The 11,733-nt window shown below is 47.6% G+C and overlaps 1 protein-coding gene across 29 annotated transcripts in view; it reads right to left on the reverse strand.

Moving 5' to 3' along the window:
• Positions 1–11,733, reverse strand: part of FOXN3 (forkhead box N3) — a 415,372-nt gene that overhangs the window by 147,512 nt on the left and 256,127 nt on the right. Inside the window, exon 5 of one of the 29 annotated variants that reach the window (XM_084966826.1) lies at positions 6,213–6,378. Coding sequence (XP_084822952.1) covers positions 6,324–6,378 — 55 coding nt within the window. The 3' untranslated portion in view covers positions 6,213–6,323. 29 annotated transcript variants of the gene reach the window in all.

Below are 11,733 nucleotides of genomic sequence, written 5' to 3' on the forward strand. Positions count from 1 at the left end.
ACGTTGCTTCATTCCCAATATTACTACTATGCGTCCTCTCTTTGTGTGTCTTAGGTAGCCCAGCTAAAGGCTCATCAATTTTAGGATCTATTCGAAAAACCGGCTTTTGGTTTTAAGTGAGTTTTCTCTACTGATTTCCTCTTATCAATTTCACTGATTTCTGCGCCAATCTTATTTCTTTTCTTCTGCTTACTTGGGATTTAATTTTCTCTCCCTTTTCTAGTTTCCTAAGGTGGAAACTTGGATGAATGATTTCAGGTCTTTCTTCTTTTCTAATATAGGCTTTTGATACTGTCAATTTCCCTCAAGCATTGCTTTCACTGTATCCCACAAAGTTTGACAAGCTGGGTTTTCATTTTTACTTAGTTCAAAATATTTTCAAATTTCTCTTAAGAGTTCTTCTTTGGTTCATGTGTTATTTATTGGTATGTTGTTTAATCTCCATGTATTTTGGCATTTTCCAATTATCTTTCTGTTATTGGTTTCTAATTTAATCCCACGATGTCTGAGAGCAGACAGTGCATGATTGTGTTCCTTTATATCTGTTAGTGCGTGTTTTATGGCCCAGAACATGGCCTGTCTTGGTGAAAGCTCCATGCGAGTTTTAGAAGAAAGTGTAAACTGCTGTTGGATGAAGTAGCCCATAAACGTCCATTATATCAATTGGTTGATGGCACTGCTGAGTTCAACTATGTTGTCAGGGATTTTCTGCCTCCTGGATCCGTCCATTTCTGAGAACATGGTGTTGAGGTCTCCAACTATAAGAGTAGATTCATCTATTTCTCATTTCAAAAACTAATAAAACTAATTTTATTAGTTTTTGCTTCATACAGTTTGACACTCTGATGCTAGGCACGTACACATTAAGATTATATCTTCTTGGAGAACTGACCCTTTACCATTACGCAATGCCTTTCTTTACCCCTGATAATTTTCTTTGCTTTGAAGTCGGCTCTGTCGGAAATTAACATAGCTACTCCTGCTTTCTTTCAGTATATTTTCCTCCATCTGATTACTTTTAATCTATATGTGTGTTTATTTGATTTTATTGTTTTTATGGCCATACCTGCAGCATATGGAAGTTCTGGTTCACAGATTCAATCAGTGCCACAGCTGCAACTTATGCCATGGCTGCAGCAACACCATATCCTTAACCCACTGTGCTGGGCTGGGGATTGAACTAGTGCCACTATAGAGTCAACGCTGGATCCTTAACCTGCTGCGCCACAGGAGGAACTCCAACATGTGTATGTTTATATTTAAGGTGGGTTTTTTGTAGGCAGTCTGTAGTTGGGCCTTGTCCAATTCATTCTACCATTATCTGCCTTTTTAATCGGTGTATTCAGACTACACTACACTCACAGTGATTATTGACACAGTTGGTTAATAGCTACTATATTGGTTAGTATTTTCTATTCACTGCCTTGGTTATTTATTCTTATTTTTGTCTTTTACACTTTCTGCTTTCTCCAGGCTTTAAGGGAATGTTTTATATGATTCTATTTTCTCTCTTCCCTTAGCCTATCAGTTATGCTTCTCTTTCTTTTCTTGTCTTTATGTCTTTTTAGGGCTGCACCTGTGGCACATGGAAGTTCCCAGGCTAGGGGTTGAGTTGGTGCTACGGCTGCTAGCCTACACCACAGACACAGCAACCCGGGATCCAAGCTGTGTCTGCAACCTACACCACAGCTCACAGCAACGCCAGATGCTTAACCCACTGAGCGAGGCCAGGGATTGAACCCAACCCACGTCCTTGTGGATGCTAGTCGGGTTCGTTACCACTGAGCCATAACGGGAACTCCTCTTTTTCTTTTTTTAATGGCTGTCCTTGATTCTTATATTCAAGAGCCCAAACTAAAAGCCCAGGTTTGGGGCTTTCCCTCCACTGTCACTTCTTATAAGCCGCTGGGCCTTCCTAGGCCTTCTCCTCTGGTAAGAGTGAGGGCTGGACCTGCATTCTCTAAGCCACTTGGGTCTAGCCTTCGGGAACCCTATTTCCATGATTTTCAGAGGCATCTAGCACCATTTCATCTTACAGACTAGAAAAGAGAGATCACCCACAGCCACGCACTGGTCAGGAGCAGAGGGAGGCCTGGAAACCAGACTTCTGCTGCTTCCATTACACAGCCTGCCTCTGTTATTAGAATTAAAAAATTATTTTAAAAGGGTGGGAGAATTTCACTCACACACACACACACACAAAGTGTGTGCTTTAAGCAAAGAGAAAGGAGTTTAAGCAACTGGGCAGAGCTAAGCATTTCATTAACAGCAAAACCCAAACAAGGGTAGGGAGGAGATGCACTTTGGCCAAGGGGTGGGGGTGGGGGTGGGGGTAGGGGTGGGGTCTCTGGCTTTCTGGCTCCTGGGTGGGCAGTTTAACCCCTCTGCAGCCAGATGATGCTGGGTCCTTGGATAGCAAGTCCCACAGTGGTGCTAAAAGGAACCACTTTCTGGCTTAATACCCAAATGGCAGGCTTGAAGCTCACTGCACTTACTGGAAAGACAAGGACCCCACCAAGAGTCCCCTGACGGCCTCGGGGTCCCCAGGCTCTTCACATGGTTCACAGTCATAGAATTACCCAACAAGAGGATTCTCTTGACCCCAAATCACCAGACCCAGGGCAAGCCCTGTTCTCTAAAAACGCTTCCCATTCCAAGCCTGATGTCATGAACGTTTCTCATTGCGAAAAGAAAACATCATGAACGTGGGTGTGGTGGGCATCTGCTGACGCTCCTGGCCAGCCGAGCCAACCGTCGTTCCCTCTTCTTCCAGTAATCGCTCCTCAGATTCCCCGGGCAGCCCGCCCTCCCCAGAGCAGAGTGAGTGTAAGTCAAAAAAAAAAAAAAAAAACGTGCACCGTCCATGCTGCCGTTACTGGTCTTTAGGCCGATGGCCATCAGACCCAAAGTTTGGACTAGGAGGTCCTCTCTCTGGACCATTAAGGATTCATGCCAGGGTGGGCGAAAGCTTGCCTGAGCATGAAGCCAACACAGAGAAGAAACGTCAAGAGGATGGAGAGAGAAGAACCACGACTGAGACACGAACAACCTCTGTCTGAAGTCAGACCTGCTCTGGACTCTCCAGCTGGAGAAACCTAGCAGATTTTCATTGGTTCTTAAGCCACTCCGGTCCCATGGCAATTTTCTGGCAATTTTCGTAACAAATGATAAGCTGATAATTCATATGGAGATTTAAGCTCCAAGTTCCTTCTCCTGCTGCCCGTAAGGGTCTGCCATGCAAATAGAAATTTACAGACAGGGCTGAAGAGAGAAACGGGCTTTCTCTAAAGAAAAGTCACCACTGGCACTGGAGCCCCGTCTTCACCATTATTACCTGCTAAGAAAAGAGTTTTACCCATTCTTTAGGGCTGGATGGCCTATAAACGTCCTAGACTTGGCAACCTCTTGAAGAGCATCTAGCTGTCCAGAGAAATCCTACAAGTTCATACCTTTAAAAATAAGATGCACGGTAATTCAAAGAGGATGGCCTAGCATAAGGCGAGACAGAGACCTTGGTGAAAGTCTAGAAAGAGAACGAAGCATTGGAATGAAACAAGCGTACATAAACTCGGCACTTCCAGTCCTGGGGTGGGGATCTGACACGAGCACCAAGGACCATCAAAAATGAGCAAGAGGCCTTAAGAGGAAGAAAAGGCCAAAACACATGGGCAAAGGTATCCATCTCAGCAATAAGGAAAGAAAGGAAAATAAGGCAAAAAACTCAACGACTGGGTTAGCAGGTAGTTAAAAGACTGACAAGACCCAGGGATGGTAGAGGGGTCACGGTGTTGGCAGGAACGTAAGTTGACACCACTGGTGAGGGGGTGGGGAGGGAGCCTGGATATATATGTGTATCTAAAATGTCCATCTCCTCAGCCCAGAATTTGTTTCCTTCTTTCTTTTTTTTGTCTTTTGTCTTTTAAGGGCCCCACCCACGGCATATGGAGGTTCCCGGGCTAGGGGTCCAATCCGAGCTATAGCCGCCAGCCTGTGCCAGAGCCACAGCAACCAGATCCAAGCTGCATCTGCGACCTACACCACAGCTCACAGCAACACCAGATCCTGAGCCCACAGAGCGAGGCCAGGGATTGAACCCTTGTCCTCATGGATGCTAGTCAGGTTCATTAACCACTGCGCCACGACAGGAACTCCCAGCAGGATTTCTGCTTCTAGGAGTTAATCGTTACATTCCACAGTCTGCTGCTAAAGAGCCCAGGCCCTGGTACAGGACAGACCCACTGCTCCCTGGCTGTGGTTCACTAGGAAAGATACTTACTGTCATTCAATTTTAGTTGTTCATTTGTAAAATGGAGCTAGATGAACACCAAGGCCGTTCACAAATGCGTTTTGGGGAGGGAGTTCCCGCTATGGCACAGTGGGTTAAGAATTCCACTGTAGCGGCTCTGGTTGCTGCGAAGGTGCAGGTTTGATCCCGGCCTGGCACAGGGGGTTAAAGAATCCAGTTGCCATGGGTGTGGCTTGGATCCAACTCCTGGAGGACGTCCATGTGCCACAGGTGCGGCCATTAAAAAAAAAACAAAAACAAAAAAAAAAAAACGCATTTATGTACTTATTTAGCACGGTCTCAGGTGCAAACACAAGGCCACCAATGTGATCAGCGCTGGTGGTGATGTCCCATCCATGGCCTCAGAAGAGGGGCTGCATCTGCACCCACCCCCAGCTGCATGAGGGCTGCCCTAGCAGCGCACGCTCAGGACCTCTGCCACACCGGCGCTTGGGCCACAAGAAGCCTTTGAGCTGAGTTTGACAGCCCCCTGGACTGAAGAGGGGCAACACTGCCAGTGTGCTTACGCTGCGCTCGACTTCTTTGCTTGGCCCCTTCCCCCCTCTGGCTCCCTCGCTCCCCTTCCCCGAGACCCCCTTCTAAGAAAATCACTCATACCCAAAGCCTGGTCTTGGGGCTTTGCTTCTGCAGAACCCAGTCCAAGAACCTACTGCCATGATTTTCATTTCTACGCAAGGGGGCAAAGGCATGTCTCAGCATGTTCGCGGAGGGATGGTTTGAATATCACGAAAACGGAAAACAACGTACATGTCCAACCACCAACAGATGAGCCCATACAAGGGCCCACACATGAGGCACTTTGCCAAAGAGAGCACTGCCGACCAGTACCAACCGACAGAAGGCGCCTATGGCACAGCATGGAGTAAACACACACATTATAAAGCAGGGCACACAATAGGATCCCTTTACAAATGTAGTTTGTGTGGGTCAAGGCACATGTTAAAAGATGTTCAACACGCATGTTCCTAGAGGCATTAGTCACAGCTGCCCAGAGGCAGAAGTGTGTCCATTTACGAATGAATGAATGAACAAGCCACATGGACATATATGTACACATACAATAGGGGGATACCATACAAGAAGAAATCCTGACATATGCTACAGGGATGAACCCCAAAGACAGTATGTTAAGTGAAATAAGCCAGCCAGCCAGACACACACATACACAAAGACAAATACTGTATGATTCAATTTCTATGAGGTGCCTAGAGTTGTCAAATTCACAGACAAGAAAGTAGAACAGGAGTTCTCGTCGTGGTGCAGCGGAAACGAATCCGACTAGGAACCATGAGGTTGAGGGTTTGATCCCTGGCCTCGCTCAGTGGGTTGGGGATCTGGCGTTGCCGTGAGCTGTGATATAGGTTGCAGACTGGGCTCAGATCCCGCGTTGCTGTGGCTGTGGTGTAGGCTGGCGGCTGTAGCTCTGATTAGACCCCTGGCCTGGGAACCTCCATACGCCGTGGGTGCAGCCCTAAAAAGACCAAAAAAAAAAAAAAAGAGGAGGTAGAACAGTGGTTGCCAGGGGTCAGGGAGAGGGTGAAATAGGGTGTTGACGCCTAATGGGTACAGTGTCAGTTCTGCCAGATGCAAACGTTCGGGGGATGGGCTGTAGAACAGCAGGATGTACTTACTGCCACTGAACTTGCCACTTAAAAAGCATTAAGACAGTGCATTTTGTGTTATAATTCTGTGTTTTACCACAATTTAATTTTTTTCATAAAGGTTAATAACATGGAAATAAGGCTATTTCTACTGTTCTTTATACTCTTTTCTGATTTGACCATGCTAATAAGTTATGTACGAGCTTCGTCATCAGAAAACACGCAAAAAGCTATTTTAATTCTGGAAAAGAGAAAAACTTGGAAAAGATGGACTACCACTACATGAGGCTGGTGATCCAAAGCACTTGGGCTTCTGGGTTTTTAGTGTGTGTCTGTTTTAAACAGTGTAGCGATTTCACCACAGTCAGGTGTTTTGTCAGCTTCCTTTCATTTCTTATCTCACCGCCACAAAAAGCTTAAAAGCCATCAACAGTCATTGTTCTGTGACTGATTAAAATGTCCAGGTTAATTCTGTAAAAAAAAAAATCACTGTTTTAAAAAAAAGGAACAATGCTTAAAAAAATAAATTCCCCTTCCAGTTTTTCTTGTTTTGTTTATTCAATATTTCTTAAGCACTTAATAGATGCCTGGCAACACGCAAAGCCTTGGAGACACGGTGGTGGCCAGGATAAGCTCAGTTCCCAGCTCCCAGAGCTTTGGCCATAACTGGGAAGGCAGGCCTGGGATGGATGAGTTGGCATGGGCTCCACTTGTGTGTCCATACCAGGCTAGGTGTACACAAGTGCACATGCACACACTGTCACTCACACCAACTTTCACACTCAATGATACTGATATTAGCCAACTTACAAACTTAACAGAACCCATTAGCAAGGGCTCCTGACTTCCACTGACGGCAAGAGCTGAATTTCCTCAACCAGCAACACTGTCATAATATCAGCCTAAAAGAACAAAAACTTCATTCTTGCTCAAGTTTAATTATTCTTTCTTGCTTGCAACAAAAATCACCTCGAAATACTTTCCCAAATGCACTTGGGAGAAGATCTGTGATACCGGATCGGTCCCATCCCCTGTCCCCTGGCTCAACCAAACAAGTATCTTTGATGTCCAGGGCCCAGCCGCCTTCTAGGACCATCCATCCTTCTGATCCCTTCCCCAACTTGTTCCAGATTCTACATCCAAACACCTATCTGAGCTCAAAACATTCCCTTGATTCCTGTCTCTTGGCAGTAGTTCCATAATATTTGCTGAATACAATCTTTAACATGAGTATAAACCTTCAAATCAGACGATCAGACCTGGGATGACAGCAGACATCATCCAATCCATCAGCCTGCCCCTCCACTCACCCTAGAGGTCAAGTCTCCAGGCAATAAACCCAGCTAAAGAGTCTGGGTGTCCAGGGTCCCAGGCAGTCCCCTCCTTCCAACGTCCCCAGACTCTCCTCTACTGCTCTGCTGTCGTCACAGCACTGCGACGGCCACAGAGGAGAGCTGCTGGCATTTCCTCAAGGACATTCAAGAATCGAGGGAGGACGGAGCCCAGGCTCAGGGCAGGCTGGGAAGACTGGGGGGTGGACTTTAGATGTCATTGTGTCAGAACAATCTGTGTGGACTGTACGTGCTATTGGCTTGGAGTTTCTTATTGAGCATTAACGTCAGATCTGTGCTGATCCAGCCACACTCTCCTGGTACACACTCCTCTGGGACTAGCAGTGCTCATCAATCTGTGAGCCTGATGACTTGTGCCTTTGTGGTATGGCTAGTCCTAGAGAGAAGAGCTCATACACGGGCCCACGTGGACCAGTGAGCAGAGCATCCAATCCACTGAGCAGACCCATCCCGGGAGGACGTCTGGAGGAGAAAGGCAAAGCAAGCCGACAACACTGCTGCTTTCATTTCTGGCAAGACCCTAGACAAACATCTTGATGTGGACTGCTGCGCTAAGAGTCTACGGACCACCACACCTCCCGTATCTACACCGCAGACGGGCCCTGCCACTGTTTTGAGCTGAGCATAGTGGCTTGCTGGGGCCAATGGGACATCAGGAAATAGGACACCAGCAGAGACTGGAAAAGTGCTTGCAAACTGGGGCAATGTTTTCTCTGGTGACTGGGAACCCTTCTGCCACCACGTGAATAAGCCCGGAATAGCCTCCAGGATGTGACAGCCCAGGGAGAGAGGCCCCCACTGTTCCCACCCTCGCAGCAGAGGTCCACAGCCACAAGAGAGCCCAGCCAGCACCACAAGGAACGGAGCTGATCCAGCCATGCTGCACCCAGCCCATTCTGGGTGCCGACACAGAATGATGAGCAAAGAGATGACTCTTCTTGGAAGTCACTTCGTCTGGGGTGTTTGTTATGCAGCAGAAGCTAAATGATACAAAGTTCTCTACAACAGGACCTGCATGGCAAACCAAGATCCAGAGATGATGATGTAGCTTTTAGGATTAAGACGTAGCTTTACCTGGTGATGCTAATGGATGCCTGCTGCAAATAAAGGAAACAGCGATCTTGACAACACCTGCTGCAATCTGGCTTCTAGCAGTTACTCAGGAAGCTCACGGGACAAGATTGCCGCTGCATGGCACAGCTGTGTCACATTCTCAGTGACGCTGCCTTCCCTTGGGGAAGGCCAGCCCAATTCTCAGACATTTTAGGAGGCCGCCGGGGTCCTGGGAGACGGCACTGGCACTGCCATCCATCTTTCCCTTTTCCGGAGCCCCTTCTACTTCAGAGACCCGGGAGGAAATGCAGACACCCTGGAGAGACTGGCTCAGCAAATCATCAGACAAGGACTGTACTCTCAGAAGGATGCACACCCGCTTAAGCAGTTCAAAATGTCACTCCAGAGAAAGCTCAGATTCAGCAGGGGTGGAGTCGAAGGGTCCCGCAGGAAGGTTTCACTTTTGTGACTATTTCTTAGAGGCACGCAGCTGGCACTGCTCCGCCTCCCTCTGAGGGATCTCATATGGCGCTAAAGCATGAGTTTGGTCATTTTGCCTAAACGATGTGTTTAAAGGATTTAGGATTCCCACCTAAATCCCTTATACAAAGTGCCCCTTGTTCACCCAGATGCCTCTCACACTGTCAGTTTAATCGATTAGGGCATCTTATATGCCCCACATAACCAGTAAGTTTCTTGAGTGCACAAAACCATGTTTTAGCCAAACCTCCCCTCCTCCCTCTCTTTTTCATTTTATTCATTCAGCACTTGATTAATAAAGAGCCGTAACGAGACACAAGGTCGGGGAGCAGCTCCCAGCCAGGGGCAGATGGCCAAGAGATAATGATAAAAACCAAGCACAGCTAATAGTTATGGAGCACCGTTTATCTGCCAGGCACTAGGGATTCGAAACAGGTACTCCTTTCAACCTGTACCATTCTTCTAAGGAAGGTCCTATTTGTAGCCTCATATACAGATAAGGACACTGATGCACAGAGAGGTTACGTAACCTGCCTGTGGCAGCGGCCAGCAAGGGGCAGAGCTGACAACACAAATCTGGGTTCCAACCACTTTACCGCACCATCGCCTAATGAAGGGCCCTGGAGGGCCACCCCGAGGGATCTGTGTTTTATTTTAATGGTAAGAGCAACCGCCTAGGTTTGGGATGGAGGTGACTTGAAGGACGGGCCGGAACGGAGCTCAGAGGCAGAAACCAGGACCGGGAAGCTGGAGCACCAAGTCCAGGGAGGGGCAGGAGCACCCACAGTGTGCCGACGACAAAGGCTGGGGGAAGGCTGGACTCCTGAGACACCTCCCAGGCAAAACTGATGGAGTCTGGTGCCTGAATCAAAGGCAGAATTAAAGATGATTCTGAGGTTTCAGAGTTTGAAAACAGGGTTGAAGGGAAACCTGGAGAGAAGTATTCAAGAGGCAGGAGAGGTTTGGAAGGTGTGTCGGGACTCCCCAGGAAAACGACTTACTCAGGCCAAGAAGTAATTATCTCCATCTCACACCGAATGACTATGCGAACCGTAGCGAAGCCCCAGGTTCGGTGACTAAAGAGGAGAACGCACAGGACTCAGCACGTAGCATATATGTTCACGGCCCTGGTTTATTTCAGCCAAAAGACACAAAGTGTCCTCTGCAAAGGGAAAGGCTCATGGGGCAAAGTCTGAGGAAACCAGGCACAAGGGTTCAAGAGACCTCGCCCAGTAGTGCCCAAGGTTTTGGTTAGGCACCCCCTGCCTAGCTTGTACCGAAATACCAAATTTCTTTCATCATCCCATTGTCTATACAGACAGTTTGGCCAAGTGAATCACCTTCTTGTTGTTTGTTTGTTTAGGGCCACACCTGTGGCATATGGAAGTTCCCAGGCTAGGGGTCGACTTGGCGCTACAGCTGCCGGCCTACGCCACAGCCACAGCAATGCCAGACTGAGCCGCATCTGCAATCTATGCTGCAGTTCATGGCAACGCCGGATCCTTAACCCACTGAGCAAGGCCAGGGAGCGAACCCACATCCTCATGGATACTAGTCAGGTTCTTAACCTGCGGGAACCCCCACAGTGAACCACTCTTATGATCAGTTCCGGGAAACCTCTCAAAATCTACATCCCCAAGGGGTTCCCTGGTGGCCTAGCAGTTAAGGACTTGGTGTTGTCACTGCTGTGGCTCAGGCTGGATCCCTGGCCGGGGAAATTCCTCATGCTGCAGATAGGGCCAAAATAAAACAAAGACATCTACATCCCCAGACCCCAGCCAAGGGCCAGCCTTGCAAGCAGGACTTCCTAAGAAGAGCAATCTCAGGCTCGATAGGTTAGCTTCTTCCCCACAAAGGGACAAGAATTGAAGTTTTATTTCTAACACACAAATGCTCAAATTTTAGACATTAGAGCAATTCTTAAATAATGTTCAGGCTATGAAGCCTAAGTCAGTACTTTTCTCAGACCTGAACGTAACATCAAAACCAAAGAGCACATAACAAAAAACCAGGCAGGGCGGGCAGGTTCTGAGGCTGGCTGTCCAGCAGGAGTGGGAACTTGGGAAATGACCCTTTGCATTTCATTATAAGGAAAGCAAACATGAGATCTGCTGCAGAATCAAACACAATTAAAACTTTAATTAACTGAAACCCAACTAGCCCCCATCTTCAAATAAAAACATTTGCAGGCGGCGGGGAAAGAAGAGAATAGCGATTATTTCACTTTTAAGGGAAAGGAGCAAATCAGACGCTCGGGTCAGGGATTTAGTCAAGAAAATCCCTTCCTGCAGCCTCTCGAGGAGGGACATATATTTTACACCAATAATTACCAACCGAACACTGAAGGGCAAGACGGAACGTCCTCTAATATGTCAAGTGTTTGTTCAGCATATTCCAACTACTGGAAGAAAAGAGACACACAGAGTCGGAATAAATCTTCAGCAATGGAAATTCAAACACAAGGCGTGGTAGTAAATTTTGTCACCAGGCTGCCCAAGTGTCCCCAACTCTGTGTTAACTCAGGTCCAGTGGTAGGAAGACTCTCGAATGGTGTCTTGGGAATGAATCACCCACACACTGCTCCTGTCCCTGGAGGTGGAAACTTCCCTGCGTCAGGGACTCCCCAACCATCAGGTGAGAATCAGACCCAAGTGTTATCAGTGGGTGGGGGGGCCGAATCCCTTGAGGGGCTCTTTCCTCACACCTTGAGGCACAGGAAGGCCAGCTCACCTGCCTGTCAGCAAAAAACCATTGCACATCAATCGAAACTTTAAGTGAGGCAGGGAGGCTGACGGTGTGAGGAAGAGGATGCTGACTAAGACTTAGGGTTAAGAGACACCTGGGCCAAGAGCCAAACAAAATACGTGTCCAGGAAGCATCAAAGGTGAAAAAGACTTGGAGTGTTAAGAGAATTGTTAGCATGGCTATAAAACCCACCACA

This window comes from Sus scrofa, chromosome 7 (genome assembly GCF_054392235.1).
Source record: "Sus scrofa isolate SSC_HxYL_T2T_F1_AM1 chromosome 7, Sscrofa_HxYL_maternal_Yorkshire_Landrace_v2.0, whole genome shotgun sequence".
In the NCBI taxonomy this organism is placed as follows: Eukaryota; Metazoa; Chordata; class Mammalia; order Artiodactyla; family Suidae; genus Sus; species Sus scrofa.